Below are 25,583 nucleotides of genomic sequence, written 5' to 3' on the forward strand. Positions count from 1 at the left end.
CAGTTCAACGAATGCCTCCATCAACATACAGATGAGAATTCTGTCAACAACACCTTCCGCCGTCTTGGGACGGCTTCATCAAATGCTTACTGTGTAACGCTTACAACTCGGCTCCAAAGAGGCAGACTTGTCTTCCGCTGGCCAAGCATTGGCGCAGTGGTGACCATGCTATCGAATCGAATCATATTTGATATTAAACCCCAACCTTTCTCGAACGGAACCTTGGGCTCGAGACGGCAAACCGGTTATTGAGATCGACGGCATTTCTGTGGACGGCAAGTGCCACAGGATATGAACACTCCCGTCTCTGAATTTTCTTGGCTGATGCAAGAGAGGCCTGTGTGATACACGCTCTCAAAATCCATGAGATTTGAAGAAGGAGAGCAGTGAACTGGTCGAAGTATAAAAATGGTCTGACTCCCGTGAAAAATGACGAGATGCACGCTCAAAATCGTACCTAGGATCACCTGGAGAATTATCTTTGCACCACACTCCATATTGACCAGTTATTTGCCCCAATGCTCTTCAGTCGTTTCCTTCTATACTTCTCTTTCCTTTTAACATGGGTCAAGGCCTCCTCCGCTCTCACTCTTTCTGAAATCAACGGCCCTTGTAGCGGCTCAGGCAGCGCACCGGGAGTCTGCATTTCGACCTCATCTTGCTCATCTGCTGGGGGAACATACATTTCCAACGCCTGCCCAGGCACCCCAGAAAATATCAAATGCTGCACGAAGACATCATGCGGCACAGGCAACAAAGGCAACTGCCGCTTTACCTCTGATTGCAAGTCTGGTGTCACCGAAACAAACAAATGTCCCGGCCCGGAAAACTTCAAGTGTTGCATGCCGGCTTCCAGTGGCTATCCGACACCCAAATTTCCCGGCCTAAGCTCGGGCTGTAAGCAGGTCGCGATCGACGGGGCGAAAGAGATCGTCGCCGCCTTTCCAGGAAAGATCAAGAGCATTGGGTGCATTCGGGAATGCAAAGATCCGTCTTCTAGCGATCACTGCAGAGGCATGGCTACAGATATGATGGTTGCCGATGCTGGTGTGAGTACCGCCTCTTTTGATCTATTCCTACTCTCTTTCGTCATTAGGAAGGCTCCAACCTTCGAAGCAAAGTCTGAAGGTACTCGAGCAGGTCACAACCACTGCAGGCGAACCAATTGCTGTTTGGATTATGAACCACGCCAGCAGCCTTTCCCTCGAATACGTTATGTGGGGACAGAGAATCTGGCATCGCGGCCAGGACAATGTCAAACCTTGGAATCAATGGCGGTATCAGTCTTGTACAACCATTCCGAATTGTGTCAACGGGGATAGAGGAGACAACACAGCAAATCATTGGTTAAGTCATATGTCATCCACGCGCAATTAATATACTAACCCGTGCCTTAAAAAGGGATCATATTCACGTTAGCTATCGCTGAGAAGTCGGGACGAAACTGTTGAGATCTCATTACAAGATTACAGGGAAACTACTCTTCGTGGCATTCTTGTGGCAGGGTCGAATACGTTGGACAATGGAATGGTTAAAGATTGTCTTACTGACCAATCGGACCAGGAAAGCACATTTTCTCTTTTGTAGAACGTACACACGACACAGGCTCAAAGGCAAATTGGTGGGTCGAGGGCCGGAAATCCACCTGTTCCTGTCGTGTCACCCCATGCCACTTTGTCTCTGCTTACCCTGAACATAATCCCATCAGCTGCTTATTCTTATCCTTGATGTCAACCAGGAAACACACCAAGTAGCTGATCAACATAGCAGAAGTTGACAAGTAACACGCTCTAGAAACTATCAGCGACATGGCTAATGTCAACGCTGACCGGCAGCCGGCTCTAAGTGTCATCGTTGGCGGACTGCCTCGGACTGGCACGTCGTCCATGACCAAGGCTCTTGAAATCCTTCTCAAAGGTCCTGTATTCCATGGAGGCTCCGCTTCCTACTTGAGCGACGCCGTCACGCAACGACGAATGCTTGAGCTTGCGCGGCACTGTCCCATAAGAACCCTAGTGGACCGCACCTTTGTCCAATATCGCCTCGCCGAGTTGACCGAAGCCTGTGTAGCGACCTCTGACCAACCCGGCTGTTACTTCTTGGAGGAGCTGTTACAACTGTATCCGGAGGCAAAGGTCATCTGCACGATCCGAGACCGAGACTCCTGGTGGGACAGCTATTCGGCACTGTGGCAAGGCATTGAAGATCTGTATTCATGGTCCTGGCTTTCTCCCAGTCTGAGGCGCTTCTGCACCTTCTCCTACGAGTTCTGGAGACGCGTGCCGCAAGCCGTGGGCATCCCCGAGTGTGAGCCCTTGCCGATGGTCAACCAGGAGAAACTCTACGAAGCGCATGCTGAATATGTTCGGCGCGTCGTGCCGGCTAGCCAGCTCTACTTCTTCAACGTCCGGGATGGATGGGAACCGTTATGCACGATTCTAAACGTCCCCGTTCCGAAGACTCCCTTTCCGCACGCCTTTCCGAGGTCGTTGCTAAAGGAGGCAAAGAATTCTTCGGTGGCGCGATTGAAAAGGCGCTTGGCAGGCATGATAGGGCTTGCAGGGCTTGTTATCGGAGTCGCAGGCTTTGCTTGCAACAAGTACCTACAAAAGGTGGTCTGACTGGGGAAAGTACAAGGACAAGTCCGTGTCCATCTCCCTGAGAAGGAATACAAACAAAGGTCTGGCTGGCGACATTCAGACTAAAAGAACATATTTGGTGTCGGAAAGGGTTCCATACCATTATCTGAAAACACTGCAGCTCGTGCATGATGTGTACTGAACAATCCCTGTATCTTGAATTCCCTTTCTCGATTACTTTGCCTTTGTTCTGTCCAACACGAATAGGTATACACTAGTCCATTGGACATGAGCACAACGTGAATGACCCGCTAGCACCGTGCCGCTTCAAGGAACCAGGGAAATTGTCGGAACTCTTTCCCAGATGTTGCCCGAACATATCGAGAGCCTTGCTGGGCTTTCGGCAAGGGAGTATATACTGTGGTTGGCACGAAGCTGCGCAAGGCTGTGCCATGCCGGATTCCAAGTTCCTCGCTACCCGCTCCAGGACATCCTCACATGCATATTTTAGGCGCTGCCCGAAGCAGCAGACCATTTTAACAATCGTTGTCTTCATGTTTGTTTCGAAATACACTACCCGTATTGACCCTCGTAGATAAAACAGGAGGCAAAAAAGAGCTGATATCCCAGGAATAACAGAATTGGTTGCAGATTCCCACTCTCAGCGTCTGCCAAACCCGGTCACAGACCATGGAGACGAGGATTGTGCTCTACTGACAGATCAGAGTTTGGCTTTTGGCTCCGACAAAGGTGAGGCATAGCTGCCCATCATAAGTCTCTTTCCCCCATCGACACTAATGTCCTCTCCATTGACATAAGTGCCTGCCCTTGAAGCGAGATACACGGCGACGCCGGCCATGTCCTCTGGCTTGCCCAGTCTTTTCATCGGATTGTCATTGGCTGCCACTTCCTCGCCACCAAATTTCTCGATGGCAGGGCTGGCAAGACGAGTGGGATACCAGCCCGGAGCGATGACATTCGTCGTGATATTCTTGTTGACCAGTTCTATCGCCAGATTCCTCCCCAGATGATGGGCTGCTGCCTTTGAGATGCTATAAGCGATTGCTCCGTCTGAGCCGGTGTGCAAAACGGCGATGCCGCCGACCGAGCTCACGATCAGGACTCTTGCTGGGTCATCGTGGGTTCCAGCAGCAGCAAGCAGAGGGATCATCCTTTGCAGCCCGTTAGCTTCCAAACAGCAACCAAAAGCAATATAGCAGAGATGTTCATTGCCATTACTCACTTCCGCGTCAAATTGAAGACGCCGCGGACATTCACGTCCAAAGTCTTTGCAATTTTCCAGTCGTCAAAGTCCTCGTAAGGTCCCCCCCAGCTGGCGGCGGCGTTGTTGACCAGGATGTGGAGCTTTCCATCGCTCAGCCTACTCTTGGTCTCTTCCACGAGCTTTTCTATGCCCTCTATGCGGCTCACATTGGCAACAATATAAGAAGCGCGGCCTTGGATATTTGGTAGAGCATTTAGCTGAGCGACAGCTTCTTTAAGACCATCTTCCTTCCGCGCAGTCAGGATGACTTCTTTTGCACCAGCTTGCAGAAAACCGCTAGCAATGTAAAGGCCAATGCCTCTTGAACCTATTTCAAAACATCACTTGAGCTTATCTTTCGACATGTAAATTGTGTGAAGCGATCGGACTCACCACCAGTAATCAATGCAACCTTGCCGTCCAGCCGGAAAAGGGATTCAAAGTTCGGGATTCCAGCCATCGTCATGTAAATGATTCACAATTATGCGTCGCTATTACTGCACATCAGAGAACCTCGCGTTCGTTTTGGATTGCAGGTGTTTTTAGTTTGGACAAACTACAGATAAATGAGCTCCGGGACAACAAAGCCCGGAAAACCTGAACCTCGCAAAGCCTCGGTCGTCCTGGCTGACCTCGCTCCGTCGTCAAACTCGCAGCGATACCCGCCAGCCGGCAGTGTTCCACACGAAACAATGGTGTACTATGGAGGTGGTCTGTCTTTGCCGCAGAGGAGTTTGGTTCTTGCACAACCCTCGGCAACCTAAATCTACGGCTATGGAGGCTTGTTCAAAGTCACGGCACTGTTCCTGCGACACATTCTAAACTTTATTCCACGACAGGTTATACATTGTTATCACGAGTACGTGGGAATGTAATCTGGTCCAAGTGCGAAAAAATCCCCAGCGAACACCAAAATTGTCTACAGAACACCTTGTTTGAGAAATTTCCCAAAATGTCCCAAACACATGTCCCCCCAGACGAAGAGTGGCAGCTCCTGGACCAATGGCACGGGAAAAAGTCAAAGCTACGAGTCGTCCACATCGGAGCTGGTGTGGCAGGTATCCTGATGGCATACAAGATGAGGAAGATGATGACCGACTACGAGCTCGTTTGCTATGACAAGTATGACTGCCTTGATTCGGAAAAATTACCAGATTGCTAAAACCCATCATAGAAACCCCGAGATTGGGGGAACCTGGTCTGTCATTGACTGAGGACTTCAAGTACAGTACAGACGCTGATGTTATCAGGTACGAGAACCGGTATCCCGGCTGTGCCTGCGATGTGTAAGCTTTTCCGTTCTATCAATCAGTGTCCCCCCATCCCTGATGTCAACCTAGTCCGGCTCATGGCTATACGTACCCATTCGATGGTTACGCAGACTGGTCTAGTTTTTATGCATCAGGCCCGGAGATTCTGCAATACTTGAAACAATTTGCCGCGAAGCACGAACTGGGTGACTTTTTCAAGCTCAACTCAAAGGTCATCGAAGCAACATGGGACGATGAGCAGGGCATTTGTGAGTTCCCTTATGCCTTTGCCCATGGACGACAGACTGACCGATGCCGATAGACAAGGTGAAGATTGAGCAAAATGGAGGCATCATTGAGGATTACTGTCACATCCTCGTCAATGGAGGTGGATTTCTGAACAATTGGAAATGTATTCTTTCCGGGCCACAATACCTTCCAAGTAATCCACATTGACCACAAGCAGGGCCCAACATTGCCGGACTTTTTGATTTCAAAGGCCAATTGGTGCATAGTGCTAGTTGGGATCCAAGTAGGATGAAAATTCACTCGCCCGACAACAGACTCCGGTTACTGACCATTCCAAGCGATTGACTATGCTGGTAAAAAGGTCGCAATTTTGGGGACCGGCTCTTCTGCCATTCAGATTGTTCCGCATGTCCAGAAGGGTAAGCTTTTACTTGAAGTCTGGGACGATCGTGCTTGCTTATCCGTGCTAGCTGCCCAGCACCTTGTTGCGTTTATGCGCTCCAATACATGGTTGGTAGACACCAGAGGATATCCTTGATGCACGAAAACTAAGATATTGCAGGATTTCGCCGCCATTTGGAGCCACGGTTCTTGGACAACGGGAGAACGATTCAAATGCAGCCCCAGAAGATTTTCCTGCCGGCCCGCAACACAAGTTTACTGCCGAAGAAAAGGAGCGGTTTCGCAAAGATCCCGAGTATCATCTGAGGTATCGACGGCTGCTTGAATCGAGTTTCAACGCCGGTTTCGACATGTTTCTTCCCGACACAGAATATGCCAAGGTTGTTAAAGAAAACATGAAAGCCGAGATGTTGCGACGGCTTGGGCCTGGCCATGAGGAGTTGAAGGAAAAGCTGATTCCAAGCTGGCCCCCCGGGTGTAAGTTCAATTCAGCGGATTCGATTGAAGGTCTAACATGGATATTACAGGCCGCCGGATAACACCTGGAGAGGGCTATCTCGAAGCGTTGGTTCAACCAAGTTGGTATACGCTGATCTGATCTCGTACTCTGTTAACACGTGCAATGCAGATGTCGAAACCGTGCATCAGGAAATTGCGAAAGTGGTGCCCGAGGGTGTTCTAGGCGCAGATGGGACACTGTATCCGGTTGATATCATTATCTGCGCCACTGGATTTAATATCGCCTTCAGCCCTTCGTTGTGAGTTTAACTACTTTTTCATATTTTCCAGGTTTCCTAACCTTTTTCCACAGCCAGGTCAGAGGCGTCGGTGGTGTGGTCATGGAAGAAGAATTCACTCCGGATCCCAAAGTGTACATGGGATTTACCGCGCCAAAATTCCCAAACTTCTTCACCATCAATGGGCCAAGGGCTAACTGGGCCAACGGATGTTACTTTCCCTCGGTCAGTTCACCTTGTTCGTCTTGACACGAATCCAAAACTCATTATTTTACAGGTCGAACTTCAGGTCGAATACGTCATTAAATGTGCGAACAAGATGCAAGAGGAAGGTATCAAAGCAATGGAGGTCAAGCCTGAAGTCATCGACCATCTTTATCGTTATCATGATGCGTGGCATCGCAAATCAACATACTCAGCACCCTGCAAGAGGTATGCTACTGCTCAATCACGCCTGTCAGTCAATACTAATTCTTCGAAGCTGGTACAAGCGCGGTAACACCACAGGTACCGTCTGGGTCTGGGGCGGATCGGTAGGTTCTGCGAAGCCCTCTCCGGTCGGCACGTAAACCATTGACAATCTCCCAGGGTCTTCATTATCTCAAGGCAATCAAGGAGCCAAAGTTTGAACACTACAACTACACATATAAGAACAGCAACATGTTTGCATACTTTGGCAATGGCCGGCTGGAACTTGAATGGAAGGGTGAACAGGACAAGATGGCTCCATACATCAGAAACGGAGACGTCCCATGGGATTTCGAATGAGACATTTCTTGCGATCCAACAGACATATATCCATGCACCTAGACACTAGTTAGAGATAAAGAAAGTGACCAATCATGAGGACGGCTCTTTCCAAGTCGGTCCTTTAAAGAAAATCAATTATTGCTCACAAACACAGGAGATGGTAGAGAAAATGCCGGTGAGAACAACATGGAACACGTACGTCTACTTCGTACAAGTTGTGGCTATTTCCAATTTGACCACGGTGTCTGTTTAGTACATTCACGTCGAACCAGTGCGTAGGGAGAATAGACTAGCCGCTCTGAAGAGGTAGAAAGTACCGGGTACTCGGGTCCTTTCCGCCCAGCAACCAGCAGAGGCTCTGTTCCTCTTCGGCATGACACTTCGTATGTCCAATTCCAAGAGTGGAAAGATTTGGTTCTGAAGGATTCTATTCTGTCCCTTGATGGGGATGCGGGACACTTCAGAAGAGCTCGGGAACCCGCAGTAATTGACCAGGCGAGGTCTGAACCTGGCCCGAAGTTTCTGATGGCGACTATTATCCACGCGAAATCTGTTTTCTGGGCCCATGTGGGGTGGGTTGGTTGCACATACAGTACTTGCCCATGGGGCCCCAGGGCCGGATACTGAGCGTCAATCAAACCCGAGGAGGACAATTCTGCAAGGCAACCTTGGTGACCTCGGATAAGTCTGATTGGACCCGTATTTAGGATAATCATAGTCAAATAGTAACCAGATGCCCATGACCAGGAATTTTGCAGGATAGCATACGATACAGATTCTGGTCGATTCGCTCGTAACTGCAACTCTCCAGTTTCACAGCGGAGAAAAATGGTGTCCAACAAGGATCGAGCTGCCATCACTTGGTACAACATTCTCATCGTTGGCTTTGTTACAATAGCTGCCGCCGGCTATGCTTGGACCAATGCTATCATAGGAACAACTCTGGGTATGTAATCTGGAGAGAGCTACGGCAGCGAGATTGACTGACTTTGTCCCCCCCCAGGCCAGCCTTCATTTCTGAAGTATTTTCATCTCGACACTGCTTCCAATGCCACCGATCTAATTTCAACAATGAATGGCCTTTTCCAGGCCGGTGGATTCTTCGGCTCTCTTGCTGCAGGACCTGTCGCCGATCGATGGGGTCGAAAGGCATGTCTGGGGGCGGTTCGTCAACCAGTTCTAAAGTGAATGGCTTTACCAAAACCTAACGTTGGTGTTTTAGGCCGCTGTTATCACGATCGTCTCAAATGCTTTGTTGGCTGGTAGCGTTCATGTTGCCATGTTCATTAGTATGGGACTTACCAGCCCGCCGCAGCTTTGAACATATACTGAACTTTTCACAGCTTTTCGATTTTTTTCCGGCTTTGCAGCTTTCTTCACGCTGACAGTTGTCACGGTACGCTTTGCATTTTCGTGGCTACAAGTCTATTCTTCCGTGGCTAATGCGGTGGCTAGATCTGGATGAGTGAAGTTGTTCCTCCAGCCGTGCGAGGGACAGTCATGGAGATGCTCACTGTTGGTTTCGTTGCCGGCTATGTAGGCGCCTCCTGGACCGGCTTCGGGTTTTATTTCTGGAAGTCCAACAATGGAAGTGAATGGAGGCCACCCCTCGCCATCGGTTGTGCCTTCCCACTCATCTTCCTGGCTGGTCTCCGCTGGGTTCCAGAGAGCCCACGATATTTGGTCGCGAAAGACCGCCACGAAGAAGCTCGAGCCGTTCTTGAGCGGCTTCATCGTGGCAAGGACCCTGCAGACGTCTCCTTTGCGCATGCAGAACTCTATCAGATCCAAAAGCAAACAGCCATTGACCGGACGCTCCAAGCCTCCTGGGCCGCCATGTTCAAGCGGCCTTCGTACCGGAAACGCTGCTTCTATGCGATGGGTTATATCGTCATCACACAGTGTATTGGAGAGTTGGTCATCAACAGTGAGTGTTCCGGTCCCGTCATTTGGCCATCAGGATTCACCCCTCGTTAGATTACAGCCCTTCACTCTACGCTGGTTTGGGCTATGGCCCCGTCAAACAGCTGCTCTACTCTAGCGCATGGATCACACAAAGTGTTGGCTTCGTCGTCGTTGCGATGGTCCTGATCGACAGGTTTCCTCGACCCCAATACATGGCATTCGGCGTATTATTCTCCGAGGTATGCCTTAGCATCTATACTGCCATCATAGCAACCTATGGGCAAACGTTGGAGAATAAGGCAGCTCTCCGTGCTGCTGTGGCGATCCTTTTCATCTACCTCTTTCCGGTCATCGTTTTCCTTGACGGTGAGTTGTTGATTCTCCAACCTTTATAGCGCATTAACGAAGCGGCTCCTAACAAATATTGACATAGGTTTGCTTTTCATTTACGTGGCTGAGCTATTTCCGAACCATTTACGTGCAAAGGGGACCAGTCTCGGCATTGCTACCTTCTGCCTTACCAACATTATTTGGCTTCAATCAGCGCCAACGGGATTCAAGTGAGTTTTGGCACAGTCGGGAATGATGAAGCTCCTTGCTAATGACGATCTTACTCGAAAGGAATATCGGATGGAAGTATTATCTTTGTCTGATCATTCCGGGAACGATCGGCGGCTTGATTCTCTGGAATTACTTCCCCGACACGAAAGGTGTTCCGCTCGAGGAACTAGCAGCCCTTTTCGGTGACGAAGACGAGGTGGCCATCTACCAGAGTGAGATCGAAGTTAACGAAAACACTGGAGAGGTCGCGGAACACCTCCGTGAACCTAAGCCGGTACAAACTGTTTATGTTGAGAGTGCTGCTTGAGTTACGTTGATGGGAAGCTGAAGCAATCAGACCAAGTTTCCTTGCGTCTTCTTGGGATTCTAGGGGTAACCGATTCAACATCCGAGCCCTAAACATGAGTCGGACACAATGGCTTCAGTCCGGGTAAATCCAATCAATGATAACATTCTGTACCATTATTACCTGCACTCCACTCGTACGTTGTCTCTCCCTATCCATCGTTTTGTGGTGTGTGTGTCAGGTGCACTTCGGAAACCCTAGCTACTCCAGGGTCGAATTGAAAGGGATCGTGTGTGATTCCGAGTCCAGAAGATAGACCTCGGCATTCATCTTTGGCCCATTTCTTCGTGTAAGACGCTAAATTCTATTTTCCTGGGTCCGACTGATGGATGGTCTGTGAAAGGGTTCTTCGGGGTGATATGATGGTTATCAAAAGTTATCCCGGGGCACCCGAGGTAAAGGGGTCTTTTCCGAATCCCATACCCAGCGGGTCCCTGATGATATTAGCAGACCATGGTTGCTTTGACCGGGCGTGGATCGCACTAAGCACGGTTGGGCGCGCAACGGCCATGGAAGCCGGAGACAACATCGGCCCGGAGTTTGAGTGCATTCAGAAGCGACAAGAATGGGTTTTATTATGCGAGCTTTTTTGAATATTTGAATATCATACCCTGCTTTATTCACATGAATGGTACCAACAACATATCATGTCAAAATGGACATGGTAAAAAATCATCCGAACTTGGACGGAGAACCCCCCAAGGCTGTCTGTTGGACCAAGAAGAGTCGAGATCCACCCGCCCTAAGCTTAGCGGAGGCTTAGAGCTGCTCCTAAATTTCGTGCTTCTCTGAATGGCTGCTTTTTTTTCCCGGGGGACCTTGGCTGCTTGGGTGAACTCGGCCTCTCTGGCATTCGGCGAACCGGCTTCCGGGTAACCTTATTTTGATTCTTTGCCCCTTCATGCTCCGAAACTGAGCGCCAGCGCCCTTGATAGACGTCGCGCGCGCCTACCACGACAGTGATAGTATCGACCAACATGGAGGCCTGGGGCAGTGGTTGAAGTATGGGAAGCCGCTGGAGAAGATCCATCGATCAATCCCTGAAATCTCAAGGAACGGAAGTCCTGGTCAAAGTCACGCACTGCGGTGTGTGTGTGTGTCATTCCGGCCTACATTTTTGGGAAGGCTCCTATACCATTTGAGGGGTTCAATATCAGCGATTGCACCGAGTAGAGTTAAGCTACCCCGGGCTGTGGGACAAAAAATCACTAGTGTGGTCGCCAAGTCAGGTCCCGAAAGTAGAGGGCGTGGCTAAAAGGCGACCGACGTATCAGCATGAGCAGCACAACCTCTATCTGGTATAGCGAAGTCTCAGTATCGCCGAAGATAGCGGCTTTACCTCCTATGTTTTAGCGCCTCACGTTAAGTATCTACATAGTGGATGTAAGCGACGTTGACTCGGCTGTGGCCTGTACAGTAGCATCTGGAGGTTCGGTAGATGTCATGTACCTCGTAATTGTTCCTCCAATCCAGGACCTGACAATGCATTGCAGCGCGGCATTCGACAGCTGAATGTCCATGAAGAAACTAACACCACAACTGCCTCGCTAAAGGGGGTTAAAATGTGTTCTTGCCGGCTTCCTCGTATTCTCGTTGGTGTGAGAATTGCGAGTATCCAAATGATAGGCAAAGTTCTCATGCACCGGCACAGTGATTAGAGCGACCACGACCATAATGACAAAGCTACCTGGATGACCTCCGCTTCGCGGGGACTTTGCCGGATACGGAGGAGCCGATTGTTGAACTCCCAGCCCTGCTCAGCCCAGCGAAAGGCTTTCCGAGGTTATGTGCACAGTATATAGCGGACACGTGAGCTGTAGCCGCGCTGTCTCTATCAATGCAATAATTCCCAAGAACGACATCGGATTCTTCGGCAGAAACGGTATTCAATCTATCTGTAACCGCGATGCATTCCAAGACTATCCGCTTCGACAACATAGTTGTCGCCATCGCAAATGGTGGCAACCAAGTAGGGAAACAATTGGCTCTCGATCTCGCTTCTCGAGGGGCGTCTGTTGTTATACAAGATGACAAAAAGCATACCGCCGATGCACTCGTGGACGAGATCCGTCGTGCATCAGGGTCGGCGACGGCATGTTTGTGCCCTGCGAGGGACGGGCATAGGGTTGTGGAGGAAGCGATCAGTGCATTCGGAGCGATCCATGTCCTAATCAATAACATGACTATTGATCCCTGTGCGGGCAAGAAGTTTGCAGAAATCTCGGACCAGGAATGGGATATCTTCACAGAGGTAAGCAAAACTTGGGTTGTCAGACACTCTTCAAGATTCCGCTGACGGGTACCCAGGAACACATTTACGGGACATACAAGGTCAGTCTGCGGCCCCGTGACGATGCTATAAATTCTTTTTTCCAAGTTATATTGATCGCATGCAGTCCTCAAGGGCAGCATGGCCCTACTTCAAGAAGCAAAAATTGGGACGGATCATCAACTTGGTACCAACCACGGCACTGTCTGGCCATCCAACCCATGCTGTCTCTCCCGTGGTTGAGTTTGGCATGATTGGCTTCACCGAAACCCTGGCGAAAGAAGGCCGTAAAAACAACATCCTTTGTAATTTGATCATGGCACCATCAACGTTTGCCCCGGAAGTCTTGATGGGGACGGTGGCGCTCGCAGGCCTGCTGTCACACCCGAGCTCGCACACGAGCAATGCCCTTTTTGAGGCGGACAGAAGTTCAATTTCTCGGTTGAGTTGGGAGCGTTCGAAACCACACGGTCTGAAAACAGACAGCAACCTGTCGGTTAGTGCTGTCCTTCAAACCTGGCCAAACGTAGGGGATTTTGAAAACTCCGACACCCATCCAGATGGGCCATGGGATGCGATGGAATTGCTTGAAAAGTCAAAGCAGTTGCCCGCCAACGCACAGGGCGAGAATACGGACTTCAAGGCCAAAGTCGCGGTCGTGACTGGAGCAGGAAACGGGTCAGTGAAATCCATGATCCTCCCGATAGACCTCCCGGGCCTCTAACGCTGTGGAACAGTCTAGGCCAACAGTACGCCTTGCTATTAGCCAGGATGGGAGCGAAGGTCGTGGTTAACGACCTTGCTGACCCTCAAAAGACCGTGAACATGATCCAGGCGGCAGGAGGGCAGGCCATTGCTGACCGACACTCGGTCGAGGAAGGTGACAAGATTATCCAGACAGCACTAGACGCTTATGGAGGCATCCATATCCTCATCAACAACGCGGGTATCCTTCGAGACAAGTCCTTCCAAGCCATGACTGATGACATGTGGCGAATCATCCAGGCCGTCCACCTTCGCGGCACTTACAAGACTGCTCGTGCAGCATGGCCACATTTTGTCCGGCAAAGATACGGGCGGATCGTCAACACCACCAGCGTGAGCGGCATCTACGGCAACTTTGGCCAAAGCAACTACGCCACCGCCAAATGTGGAACCATTGGCTTGTCCTGCGTGTTGGCCAGAGAAGGACTCGAGCATAATATTCGCGTCAACACTATCGGCCCGAGCGCTGGGACGCAGCTCACACGAACGGTCATGCCAGAGGAGATGGTCCAGGCACTGAAGCCCGACTATGTGGCGCCATTCACGCTCGCGCTTCTCTCGGACCAGCTCCCTGGGCCAAGCACCAATGGCCTCTACGAAATTGGCTCTGGCTTCATTGCCGTAGATAGGCTACGAAGAGCCGCCCTCGAGACCATCCCTAGTCGGCAGACCATCAGTGCCGAGTCGCTGAAGGCGTCGGTTCAATGGAGCCGGCTTAACTCGGCAGACATAACAGCAAGTCAGACCTCGAGTAACGGTACTTTGTTGCCGGCACCTTTGAGCGCTCGAAAAGACGAGACAATCAAGTACCAGTACAGCACGAAAGATGTCATCCTCTACAATCTCGGCGTGGGAGCTCAGGCGACAGACAGCCAGTGGGTCTTTGAAGGATCTAGATCCTTTGAAGCCTTGCCGACATTTGGTATGAAAACTTGATGTCTCGTAACCCACAATTGCTCATGTCTACTATTGCAGGTGTCATTCCGTACTATGACCCTTCAGTCGCGACCATGATGGCCGATATGCTTCCGAACTTTTCGATGGTGAGTCAACTTGAACACTTCTGTGTGGGCATCGCTGACCTCAAGGAAAGAAACGCCTCCTGCACGGCGAACAATACCTCGAGATACGCAAATTTCCGGTCCCCGTGAGTGGAAACTTGATCACGTACCCTGCCGTCAGCGAGATAGTCGACAAGGGCAAAGCGGCAGTCGTCGTGACCACCTTCCGTACAGTAGACTCTTCGACCGGGGAAGATGTCTTCTACAACGAACAGACAATTTTTGTGAATGGTAGTGGTGGATTTGGTGGCTCGAGGACCAGTCGAGACCGTGGGCCGGCGACAGCACCCAACAAGGTTCCGTCACGAGCTCCTGATGCCGTCAAGACGGAAAAGGTGTCGGAGAGAGCGGCGGCACTCTACAGACTTTCGGGGGATCTCAATCCATTGCACATCGACCCGGACACCGCGAAAGGGGGAGGCTTTGACAAACCCATTCTGCACGGCTTGTGCTCGTTCGGTATCTCCGCAAAGCACCTCTACACAACTTACGGCCCTTTCCGGAACATCAAGGCACGCTTCTCCAGCGTGACGCTACCTGGGCAGACCTTGAAGACGTCCATGTGGAAAGAAGGTCGTGCCGTCATCTTCACAACTTCAATAGTCGAAACTGGGCAAGTCGTCCTGTCTGCGGCCGCGGTAGAGCTTCTAGGTGGAACAGCTCGTATGTGAGGTGTGATGTGTTCCCAAGGGAGATTTTGAAGTATGGTTAGCTATATGCGTCCAAGGTATTGATTGTCGCGTCAAATTCAAAATCATTCTTCACGATCAGAGTTGCCCGTGGCCACGCAAAAGCCCTCGTGTTAGGACTCAAAAGTCCGTTGTTCGCCGCCCACCCTCAGCGTAGGTTCATCATGTCAGGAGAGTGAACAATGTGCTCCGCAACAATTAAGCTGGGGGCGCCTATGGCATTGAAATCCTGGCGAAAGGGGTTCATCAAACGCCCCGCGACTCCATATGTACACCTAGAGCTTACTGGGTCTCCTGCCCGCAGACTCGTTCGTCGCTTCATCCCTCAAGACATTCTTCAATATCTTGCCGTTCGCTGATCTCGGAATCTGATTAACGAATCGAACTCCTCCGTCTAGCCACTTATACCTGGCCAATTTTGGTTTAATGTAGTCCTTGACTGCCTCTTCGTCCAAACCTCTCTCCGTGCAGCCCTCCCTTCGCACCACATAAGCTCTCGGAGCTTCCAAGGGCTCTCCATTGTCGACGAGATGCTGGACTCCGATTACGGCGCAGTCGACAATGTCGGGATGATCTAGCAAAATCCCTTCAATCTCCGGTGGCGCCACCTGAAAGCCTCGTACCTTGATCAATTCCTTCTTCCGGTCAACGATGTACCACAGCTTTGTCGTTCCATCGCAATAGCCGATATCGCCCGTGTGGTAGAAGCCGTCGGCGTCGAAACTTTGTGCATTCGCCGAGGGATTGTTATAATAGCCAGGTACGATGGTCGGTCCTCGGAGGCACATCTCGCCACGGACATTATAGACTTCGCCAAGGTCGTTACCATCATCGTCGACAAGCTTCATCTCGAGATTGGGTATCAAACGACCAATGCTCCCGGTCGTATCCTTTTCTGGATACTCGAGACGGGTCGCTGAGCACGACGATTCCGTCATTCCCCAAACCTGGGTGACCGGGCAGTCGTCACGGAGGAGCTTTTGCAGTTGGGCTTGTGTCTCGGGACGCAACGGCGCCGCCCCGCACATACACCAACGGACGCTCTTCATGGAGTATTTCCTGCTGTGCGGCGATTTGATAATGTTCAGGGCCATGGTAGGGACTAGCCCGAGGCATGTCACTTGATACCTCTCCACGTTGGCGAGAAACTGCTCCAGGTCGAAGCGCCGCATGATGTACGTCTTCTCACCCTCTTTCAAAGTGCTCGTGTGCGCCCGAAATGCGATGGCGGCGTGGAACATGGGTAGGGGGAAGAGATGGATGTCTTCAAAGCTCGTGTTTGCGACGTGACGTCCCCAGATCAAGTCATGCTGCGCCGTGACATTGTAGTGCGACACGTCGACCGCCTTGGGCAAGCCCGTGGTTCCCGAGCTGAACAGTCGCATGGCTATGGTGCCCCTGGCCGTGTCCAAATCATTGAATCGGATCCAGTCTTTCTCTCCCTGCTCAAATAGAGCCTTCCACGATTTCCAGCCGCGAGGAACCTGCTGGTTTGGTAGAGGATTGAAAATCCATATTCGGGAGTCGGCGATGTTGAGGCTCCGTGCGGCCTTGTGCAGAGGATCTAATATTTCAGGCTCGGAAATGAGCCATTTGGCCGCTGCCGTTCTCAGGGCGTGTTTCAGTTCGTGTTCTGTGTAAGCTGGGTTGGTTCCGGTGAAAACGCCTCCTACGGCGATGATACCCAGGACTATGAGAGGATAGTAGATGTCGTTGAACGCATGGACGCACACACAGTCGCCTGCTTTGACACCGGCGGCATCAAAGCCTGCTGCCAGTTGCCGTACGATTGCGCGTGCCTTTCGACTAGAGATGGATCTTTCCGCATTTGCCGTATCAATGTAAACCTTTTTGTTCGACTTGTTCAGTCTCGGAAAAGTCTAAGGTGGAGGGAGCACGTACTGGCTTGTCCGGATCATATTTTACATCGTCGAAAATCCAAGAAAGAACATCCTTGGTGGAGAGTGCGTATCGCTCTCTTGGAGCAAAACCCATCCTTTGGCAGCTTTTCGGCGCGGAGGTTCGAGGCAAAAGCGTCGACTCCGGCGGACTGGGGACAAATTGGTTTTGGCCTACACTCCTATAGAGCCGGTCAATTGACGTTCAAATGCCGTGTTGTTATCAAGTGAAGCTGAACAGTCGGGTATTCTAGTCACCTGCATCCCCAGCGATCCTCGGCTACCACGTGAGATATAGTTGTGAGGTCGAACAAGAACCTAATTGAAGATATCTCTGCTCCCCATGGCTGGTCCAGACACCGAGTTGCCGAGGTCGCGTCGGGCTATGATCATGAGACGGGGCATCCCTGATCATTGAACCATGTTTCCAACACTGATATTAAACCTCTGCCCGGTTCGCCAATGTTTCCATACAACACCGGAGGGACTGACGCCGGAGGGACTAGGAGATGGCCATCACGAACGGCGTGACGTCTGAGCCCCCTACAGGCAATGTCCCCAACCTCACGACCGATGTGCTCATTGTTGGGGCTGGTTTTGGAGGCATTTATGGGCTTTATCAATTCCGAAAACTGAATCTGTCGGTCAAGATCGTCGACGCTGGTACCTACTACGGTGGTACTTGGCATCACAATCGATATCCTGGCGCTCGTGTCGACTCGGAGGTTCCGTACTATGCGCTGTCAATTCCTGAACTATGGAACACTTGGACATGGTCGGAACGGTTTCCAGGCCATGAGGAGCTCCGTCGATATTTTGCGCACGCCGATAAAGTCCTCGAACTTAGCAAGGACACATTCTTCAACACCAGTGTCGTGGAAGCCCGCTTCAATATCGATACTCAGCAATGGACGGTCAAGACGCATAACGGTGGCGTGGTGAAAGCCACTTATCTCGTCCTCGCCGCCGGCAGCTCTTACAAAACACACGTGCCGGACTTTAAAAACTTCTCCGCGTACAAAGGCCGTGTCTTCCATTCATCGGCATGGCCCAAAGAAGAGATCGACCTCAGTGGCAAGGCAGTCGGCGTGATTGGGAATGGCGCGACTGGAGTTCAAATTGTCCAAACACTTGCTCGCCAGCCTTGCAAGCTCACAACTTTTATACGGACACCCAATATTGCCTTGCCTATGCGGCAACGTCAATTGACCTTTGACGAACAAGACATTGCGAAATCATTCTACGAAAGTTGGTACCAGACAGCTCGAAACACGGATTCTGGATTCCCGTTCAATACCATCAAGAATTCCATATGGGACGTCTCACCGGAGGAAAGGGAGCGCGTTTTCGAAGAGCTCTGGGGCCGCGGAGGCTTCAACTTCAGCGTGGGTAATTATCGAGATTTCCTCACAGACAAGAAAGCGAACGCCCTCTTCTATGACTTCTGGGCTCGAAAGGTCCGTGCTCGTATCCAGGATCCTTTCAAGAGAGATGTGGTCGCTCCGCTGGAGCAAACCCAGTACTTCTGCACCAAGCGACCCTCACTTGAGCAGGACTACTATGAAGCATTGGACCAACCCAATGTCACAGTTGTCAATCTGAACAAGACGCCCATTGTCGAATTCGTGGAAAATGGTATCAGAACGACCGAAAAAGTCCATGAATTTGACATTATTGTCATGGCTACCGGATTCAATGCGGTGACAGGAAGTCTCACAGAGATCGATCTCTACGATACAGACGGCAAAACCGTCAAGGAAAAGTGGCAGGAGGGGGTCTACACATACCTGGGACTCACTATTCCTAAGATGCCTAACCTCTTTATGGTGTACAGCCCTCAAGCTCCCACCGCTTTTGTGAATGGACCGCCTGTCATTGAGATCCAGATGGAATGGATCGTGGATGCCGTAAAGAAGATGCGAGAAGAAGAGATCAAGTCGATCACGCCCAATTTCGACGCCGCAGAAAAATGGCGGGACGAAATTCAGAAGATGAATGAAAAGACACTCCATATCTATTCCGACAGTTGGTACATGGGTTCCAATATTCCCGGGAAGAAACGAGAACAGCTCTTGTACATGGGAGGTCTTAAGACATACAACAACGTAATCCGAGATAGCCTCGATGGCTGGAAGGGCTTTACGGTCACCAAAGCCTGAGCGTTGACTCCCCTGTTCTATGGGAAGAGGATTGCTGTATAGATTGGCCACGAGAAATGCTTATAACTTGGTGGACGGTCGCCGCTAGGATTCACACCAAAGAGAGAATAGTAGAAGCTAGACATCTGAATAGACCACGGAGACATAGAAAATGCAATGCCTTCTGTTTATCCAATTGATGAATTCTTTGAAATCGTGTCATGATGAAATTGATCCCGAGCCCTACTCATACAATTTCGACCGCGATGGTTTTATCCGCAAAACTCGAACGTACCATCTGCGCTGCACGGGCTAGCAGCTGATACTCGAGCGTCTCAGGAGAGCGGTCGAGCCATTTGGGTAACCATGATATTACGTGCTCCTCTTCCCAGGAATGCACCCTGACGTCGACCGTTCTCGTGATGCTCTCGATGATTTTGGCGACGTAGCCACCACCTTCAAAGCGTGACTGCATCTTTCTCAGCACCTCCATCATGGGGGCTAAGACCGGCATTACTTCCAGTTGAAGCTCCCCATGTCTGCAACCGAGGCAGACAAGAAGGACGGCAACCGGCAGAGTGATCCAACAAGGACTACAGTGTGGCTGTCAGTAGGCTTTTTCTATAGATCGGAAAAAAGCAGACTTACAACCAGGCAGGCAGGTCCTCGACTCTGGCGACCTCCCACAAGCTCTGGACAGCATCACCGATGGCGAACGAAGTTTCTTTCACTCTTTCTACGGATGCTTTGTGCAAGAGGAAGGCTGGAGACCTCTGCTGGATAGGACATCTCATGTATGGCTCATAGAGCGACATCAACGTTGATCTGAAAGGGTCAGCATTTGCGCTTCTGGTTCTGCCGGCCTCATCACTCACAAATGAACAATTCGCAATATCTGGAGCGTCAAAAGCTGGGACCTCGTCTGAGCCATTATGTTGTTTCTGGCAAGTAAACCTCGGTGCGAGCTCTCCCAATTCCGGAGATCCTTGTCAACGCTGACGACGTGATTCAATTCATCTTTACAAATGGATAGCCAAGGGTTTTCGGCCCTCCAGTCTGAAAGTTTTCCGGAATTCTTTCGAAGAAGCAGAATGCGATCCATCAAGTCGGACAATTTACAGAGAGCGATGAAAGCTTCAATCTCGAAAATCTTCCCATCCATGCGCGCCGCTCGGGCAAGGAAAGCTATAGACCCGAAGTCTTCGGATTGTATCATGCGTCCCGGCTCAAGAGATGTGACCTTGTCTGGGCGACGAAGACCGAGAGCGAGAGCCCGAGTCCGTGCGACACAGCACCACCAGATGACACGGCTGTATTCCTCGGAGCTCTCGGAGAGATTTGCAATGGTGGCATGATGGAAAGCCTGGTCAACCCAGTAGGTGCTTACTTCTTTGGAATCATCAAAGGGACTCCAATGACTCAGGAGCAGTGCAATCTGAACCAGACTTACATCCCCAGGCCGACTTTGAGAACTTTGGTCAAACACGTATTTGATGGTGCGGAAGCAGGCTCTCTGCGCTTCAGGTATCGATGTGAAAGGACTCCGTCCAAGCTCCTCGTCACTTACATGAGCAAAAGCCACAAAATTGATGGCACCAAGGAGTTCTCTCCCTCGATTGTCGTCAAGTCGGTCGGAGCCATACCAACTGGAAAATTCGATCTCATCGATCACTGGACAGAGCGGGTGGAAGTTCTGGAAGTAGATTTCCACCAGTCGATCTTGCAAGTCTGGGCTGATGTCTGGAAAATCAGGCTGATTTTATCAGTGGGTTTGACTTGAGGACTCATTCCAACGAACACAACTTACCCCATTTGTAAGTTCCTGTTGGCCGTCATGGGCCTTTTCAGGAGCCACAAGCGACTCCAAAGACTGTGGCAAGACCCCCAACCCGGCTTGTCATGGTCAGTGACTGGCCACGAGGAGTATTCATGGTGAACTCACTTGATTTGAGAAGTGTGTTCTCTAACTCTAACATATGGTTGACGGTTGCGTCCTGGCCCGAGTCGCCATGCTGGTGGGCATTGGAAAACTGCCCGTCCAGGTCAACCTTGAGGTCGCTGGTGCCATTGATGAATGACAGAACACTGTGCTCAGTGGTTACAGAAGCTGGATCGAGTTCAAAAATGTCCTCAGTGTCCACAAAATCCCAGATATCTTCCTCGACTATAGATTTGGATGATTCAGCCATTCTCTATTACTTGTCCCTCGTCTGGTTTGGGAGTTCTCCACTATTCCGAAAAGGTATTGGATCACCCAAACTTGGGCAATTTCAAACTGAACGAAGCTCTTGGGACCAATGACACTCAGACAGGATTGTCTTTGAAAGTGGAGGATTCTATTGCAAGCCAACAGTGGCAGAATGCCAGGGACTTGATTGAATGCTGGAGGTTGGATGGGTTGCTAAGCTTGCAGGTTCCTCAGTGGTGCACAGCCCGGAACCGGCTCTGCTGGATCTTTGGTACCCGAGGCTATCAACTTCAGTGGCATGTCCTTCAGTTAGTTGGTTTGCCGAAGGAGCACCAAACCATACACGTCAACGCAGCTTGAGGCTATCCGAAACGTGTCCCTTGAAAATGTCATGGATAGCCATTTGATCCAAAAATTCTGAGGTCGATTGCTGGAGAGATCAAAATCGCTTCCCAGCAGACTTGTCGGCGCAGTTCAGCATAGAGAAGTGAAGGCATTCATTCCTTCGCACGCAGCAACTGATCGAATGGCGGGGCCGGTCCGGCTGCCCATCAACCTCGATGCACTGCAAAACTATCTGGAGACATCCGTGCCAGAAATCAAGACTCCCCTGAGTATCAAACAAGTGAGTGGCCTTTTGCACCTCTAGCCGTCACTCACCATTAACGATACGCTCTGCAAGTTTGGGGACGGACAATCGAATCCAACATATCAACTAACCGGCGCCGACGGAAATCGATACGTTCTGAGGAAAAAGCCTCCGGGAGCACTATTATCGCAAACAGCACACAATGTCGAGCGGGAATACCGAGTCCTTCGAGCTCTCGAGAATACCGACGTTCCCGTCCCTAAGGTGTATTGCCTCTGCACTGATCCCGCCATCATCGGAACAATTTTCTACGTCATGGAATTTTTGGACGGCCGGATCTTTACCCAGCAGTCCCTGCCAGGAGTCAGTCCATCGGAAAGGACAAGCATGTAGGATCTGCAGAAGTGGTACTTTCGGACACCCCCGACTAACTTCATCAGGTGGCGGTCAGCCATGGAAACGCTTGCCAGGATCCATCGGGTCGATTATAAAGGGGTAGGCCTGGGAAGCCTGGAAAAGCCCGACAAGTTTTATGTCCGCCAGATCCGAACGTTCACGTCCCTCTCGATACAACAGGCACAGGCAAGGGACAAGGAAACCGGTGTCCCCGTCGCCAAGGTCCCTCACTTGAACGAAATGACCGAGGCATTTCAGGATGTTCGATATCAACCAGAAGATCGCAAAACCCTCATTCACGGTGACTATATGATGCATAATCTGATATTCCACAAAACGGAGCCACGCGTCATTGGTGTCTTGGACTGGGAAATGACTACAGTTGGCCATCCACTGGCGGACTTGGTGAATGTGACGGCTCCGTTTGTGTCCGCCACTGCATCGACTCATGTCGGCGCGAACAAGGACTCGGCGGCCTTCAAACCGGGGGCGACACCAGGACTCCCCACCAGGCAGCAATGCGTGGCATGGTATGCTCAGGTGATAGGATGGGATCCCTCAGAAGATCTGGCATGGGGAGATGCCTTCTCAGCCTTCCGGACTGCGGTCGTGATGCAAGGAATAGCGGCCAGATACGCATTAAGACAGAATAGCAGTGCGAGGGCGTCCGAGTTTGGCCCCCAGGTAGCACCCAATTCACGCTGGGCATGGGAGTTGGTGTTGCGCTTCAAAACTCAGCAAGGGAAGCGCATACTGTCCTCCCGCAAACGTGGCACACCGAGTTCAGGGAAATTATAGTGCTCGAGGAGCTCATGAGTACACAGCCAACGAACTCGGCCACTTATCATGGGGATACGCGGTCATGGGAGGTCAATCTAAGGACTCTAACTGAGGAAGAACACCCGCCTGGTATTCATTCTCGAACCCTTTCGATATGCTTGCACGTCTGCATTTTCACAATTGCACGAGTACCAGGCATCAGGTCTCCGGATTTGTACCTTTTGTTTGTCCCTGAAAGAGAATGAAAATAATTTGTCTCATTGTTACAAAGTGCCTGAACTTACGCGAAAAAACTTCATTGGTTTGGCTGACCCCAAAGTTGATCGATCACTTCAAGTTCAAACTGTAGCCCTGTCAAGAAGTGTCTTTGTAACATAGATCCCCAGCCCGAGGGTATTGTGATCTCCTCGGGTAGAATTTCCTCCGCCGCATGCATGGGGTTCACGTGGGATACCTCCCTAACCGCCCCGTCAAACCGGCAAGGTCTATGATTTACGGATCAGGAACAGCTCTCCTATGTGTCTCAATGATCAAGGATCGTTCAGCCTTCCGGGGTAGAGTTCTGAAGGACATTGGACCGAGGCTCATGCAGCTTCCATTCTCCATAGATTTGGAAAATAGCTGAACCCACAACTATTCGGCGTCTAATAACCTGACCTTCACTTCTTTTCCCTTGAGCACATCGTCAGTAGAAAGTTGTTCATGACAAGATCTGTTCTTGATCGCAGAAATATTATAGCTTGTTCCTTGTTGCCTGCCTCATAACCTGCAAATTTGTCAACCAAGAGAAGTGCCGGAGAGATTCCTCGATGTCTATCTCTGCATCTCAGAACATCCCACCCATTGCCCTTCCATTCGTGTCGGAACGGGCAAAAAAGCTTTTGGATGTGGTATTAGACCCCCCCTTTCCCTTGGATTCCCCGGTCCTGTTAAACTATTAGCGACTATATTTGTTACCTTTCAAAGCAGTCATCGAAACGACCATTGCACATCCCACATCTTTTGTCCTTTTTTTCTTGCCCCCATCTATCCATCCTGCTGCTCAATCTAGAGATGGAAACCGGCTGGGACACGCTGCCTAACCCCGTCTTTGACAGGTCGAAAAATTCGTGCACGAAGAATGCATACCGGCGGATCCGGTCTTTCTCGCCCAGATTGGGACCGGCGACGGCCGCTGGCATGGTCACCCGTCCATCATAGATGAATTGAAGAAAAAAGCTCGTGCTCTGGGCATGTGGAACATGTTTCTTCCCAAAAATCATTACAAGGACGGCCCGCAATTCACGAATCTCGAATACGCCTTGATGGCCGAGTATCTAGGCAAAAGTAGCATAGCAAGTGAGGTACGTTTCTTTTTGTTTTGTTTCGTTCTTTCTGGATTGAAACCCGTGCCCCTGAATGGCAAGAGAATGTGAAAACTTACAAAGGGCCCCCTCAGGCATGTAACTGCTCCCCACCCGATACTGGCAACATGGAAGTCCTCGCGCGCTACGGCTCGCCCGCTCAAAAGAATCAATGGCTGAAGCCTCTGATGGAGGGCCAAATTCGGTCTGCCTTCCTAATGACCGAGCCTGATATTGCTTCATCCGACGGCAGTAATATTCAACTACGTATAGAACGCCGTGGCGACCACTACCTACTGAATGGATCGAAGACGTGGGCTTCCGGCACCGGCGATGAGCGCTGTAAGGTTTATCTCGTCATGGGGAAGTCGAATCCGGACCACCCGGATCCGTATCGGCGACAATCTATCATACTAGTTCCGTCAGACACGCCTGGGATGAAGATACACCGGATGCTCAGCGTATATGGATATGACGACGCCCCTCACGGCCACGGCCAGATTACCTTCACCAATGTCAAGGTGCCGCTCAACGCACTGATCTTGGGCGAAGGCCGCGGCTTCGAAATCATGCAAGGTCGCCTCGGTCCCGGTCGAATTCACCACGCCATGCGTGCCATAGGCGCCGCTGAGTATGCTTTAGAGTGGCTGATCAACCGTCTCAATGACGAGCGCAAGAAGCCATTTGGCAAACAACTCTCGGAGCATGGCGTCCTGTTAGAATGGGTCGCCAAGTCGCGCATCGAGATCGATGCTTCACGGCTCGTCGTCCTCAACGCCGCGATCAAGATTGACCAGATGGACGCCAAGTTTGCGCTCAAGGAGATTGCAGAAGCAAAAATCAAGGTGCCTCAGGTCGCGCTGGAGGTGGTGGACCGAGCAATTCAAGTACACGGTGCGGTGGGTGTGGGCCAGGACACCCCACTAGCGAGCATGTGGGCGCACCTGAGGACCTTGCGGATTGCTGATGGGCCAGACGAAGGTTCGTATTTTGCTCTCTCTCTCTCTCTCTCTCTCTCTCAATCTCAAAATGAACTTGAACATCCTTCTTGACGTTCCTGAGAAGGAGGCTAATTTTGGTCTGTGCGCCTAGCTCATCTACACCAACTCGGCCGTCGGGAGAACAAACAGCGCAAGGATGAGGTCAGGAGACGCCTGGCCCAGCAGCAGGAAAAGACCGAGTTCCTCTTCCAATCCATGGGCGTGGACCGCAACGAGTTGGGTAAGGCCAAGTTCAACGCGAAGTTGTAGATTTGCCGTAGCTAGTTACTGTCCGAGAGCTCGGTATGAGCCTGCGGAGGGGGATGTGTCTGGGGGGATTAAAAATAATTTGGTTGAAAGAAGAAGTGGGGTCAGCGTTGCCAACTAACCAGTCCCAACTGGTCTAGTCTCTTAGGACTATAGTCCCTGGAGACTATAGCCTCA

The 25,583-nt window shown here is 50.9% G+C and overlaps 9 protein-coding genes across 9 annotated transcripts; 6 read left to right on the forward strand and 3 right to left on the reverse strand.

Annotated features, from left to right (window-relative positions):
• Nucleotides 1–1,808: 1,808 nt before the first annotated feature.
• Nucleotides 1,809–2,621, forward strand: AYO20_06922 (hypothetical protein; the record flags this gene model as incomplete). Its single annotated transcript, XM_022645210.1, has 1 exon — nt 1,809–2,621. The coding sequence occupies one exon, from the start codon at nt 1,809–1,811 to the stop codon at nt 2,619–2,621; it is 813 nt and encodes a 270-aa protein (XP_022498758.1).
• Nucleotides 2,622–3,300: 679 nt separating this feature from the next.
• Nucleotides 3,301–4,303, reverse strand: AYO20_06923 (hypothetical protein; the record flags this gene model as incomplete). The annotated part of the gene is made up of 3 exons (XM_022645211.1): nt 3,301–3,751; nt 3,823–4,171; nt 4,237–4,303. 3 exons carry the CDS (start codon nt 4,301–4,303, stop codon nt 3,301–3,303), a joined length of 867 nt encoding a protein of 288 aa, XP_022498759.1.
• A 492-nt stretch (nt 4,304–4,795) lies between these two features.
• On the forward strand, nt 4,796–7,249 carry AYO20_06924 (hypothetical protein; the record flags this gene model as incomplete). Its single annotated transcript, XM_022645212.1, has 15 exons — nt 4,796–4,965; nt 5,018–5,041; nt 5,094–5,129; nt 5,184–5,362; nt 5,416–5,505; nt 5,560–5,625; nt 5,681–5,761; nt 5,813–5,852; nt 5,905–6,221; nt 6,272–6,322; nt 6,373–6,502; nt 6,556–6,706; nt 6,759–6,913; nt 6,963–7,014; nt 7,070–7,249. 15 exons carry the CDS (start codon nt 4,796–4,798, stop codon nt 7,247–7,249), a joined length of 1,722 nt encoding a protein of 573 aa, XP_022498760.1.
• An 810-nt stretch (nt 7,250–8,059) lies between these two features.
• Nucleotides 8,060–10,004, forward strand: AYO20_06925 (hypothetical protein; the record flags this gene model as incomplete). The annotated part of the gene is made up of 8 exons (XM_022645213.1): nt 8,060–8,177; nt 8,235–8,395; nt 8,454–8,520; nt 8,575–8,627; nt 8,687–9,158; nt 9,209–9,502; nt 9,570–9,696; nt 9,758–10,004. 8 exons carry the CDS (start codon nt 8,060–8,062, stop codon nt 10,002–10,004), a joined length of 1,539 nt encoding a protein of 512 aa, XP_022498761.1.
• A 1,945-nt stretch (nt 10,005–11,949) lies between these two features.
• AYO20_06926 (hypothetical protein) lies at nt 11,950–14,809 on the forward strand (the record flags this gene model as incomplete). The annotated part of the gene is made up of 6 exons (XM_022645214.1): nt 11,950–12,294; nt 12,351–12,374; nt 12,440–12,990; nt 13,050–13,999; nt 14,053–14,120; nt 14,171–14,809. The coding sequence occupies 6 exons, from the start codon at nt 11,950–11,952 to the stop codon at nt 14,807–14,809; spliced, it is 2,577 nt and encodes an 858-aa protein (XP_022498762.1).
• A 293-nt stretch (nt 14,810–15,102) lies between these two features.
• Nucleotides 15,103–16,822, reverse strand: AYO20_06927 (hypothetical protein; the record flags this gene model as incomplete). The annotated part of the gene is made up of 2 exons (XM_022645215.1): nt 15,103–16,674; nt 16,730–16,822. 2 exons carry the CDS (start codon nt 16,820–16,822, stop codon nt 15,103–15,105), a joined length of 1,665 nt encoding a protein of 554 aa, XP_022498763.1.
• Nucleotides 16,823–17,234: 412 nt separating this feature from the next.
• AYO20_06928 (hypothetical protein) lies at nt 17,235–18,884 on the forward strand (the record flags this gene model as incomplete). Its single annotated transcript, XM_022645216.1, has 1 exon — nt 17,235–18,884. One exon carries the CDS (start codon nt 17,235–17,237, stop codon nt 18,882–18,884), a length of 1,650 nt encoding a protein of 549 aa, XP_022498764.1.
• Nucleotides 18,885–19,110: 226 nt separating this feature from the next.
• Nucleotides 19,111–21,052, reverse strand: AYO20_06929 (hypothetical protein; the record flags this gene model as incomplete). The annotated part of the gene is made up of 7 exons (XM_022645217.1): nt 19,111–19,402; nt 19,512–19,688; nt 19,739–20,226; nt 20,314–20,376; nt 20,431–20,616; nt 20,671–20,756; nt 20,806–21,052. 7 exons carry the CDS (start codon nt 21,050–21,052, stop codon nt 19,111–19,113), a joined length of 1,539 nt encoding a protein of 512 aa, XP_022498765.1.
• A 525-nt stretch (nt 21,053–21,577) lies between these two features.
• AYO20_06930 (hypothetical protein) lies at nt 21,578–25,409 on the forward strand (the record flags this gene model as incomplete). The annotated part of the gene is made up of 6 exons (XM_022645218.1): nt 21,578–21,676; nt 21,734–22,029; nt 22,081–22,720; nt 23,914–24,159; nt 24,255–25,140; nt 25,252–25,409. The coding sequence occupies 6 exons, from the start codon at nt 21,578–21,580 to the stop codon at nt 25,407–25,409; spliced, it is 2,325 nt and encodes a 774-aa protein (XP_022498766.1).
• Between the last annotated feature and the right edge of the window lie 174 nt (nt 25,410–25,583).

Source organism: Fonsecaea nubica (assembly GCF_001646965.1).
Source record: "Fonsecaea nubica strain CBS 269.64 chromosome Unknown Scaff46, whole genome shotgun sequence".
NCBI classification, from domain to species: Eukaryota; Fungi; Ascomycota; class Eurotiomycetes; order Chaetothyriales; family Herpotrichiellaceae; genus Fonsecaea; species Fonsecaea nubica.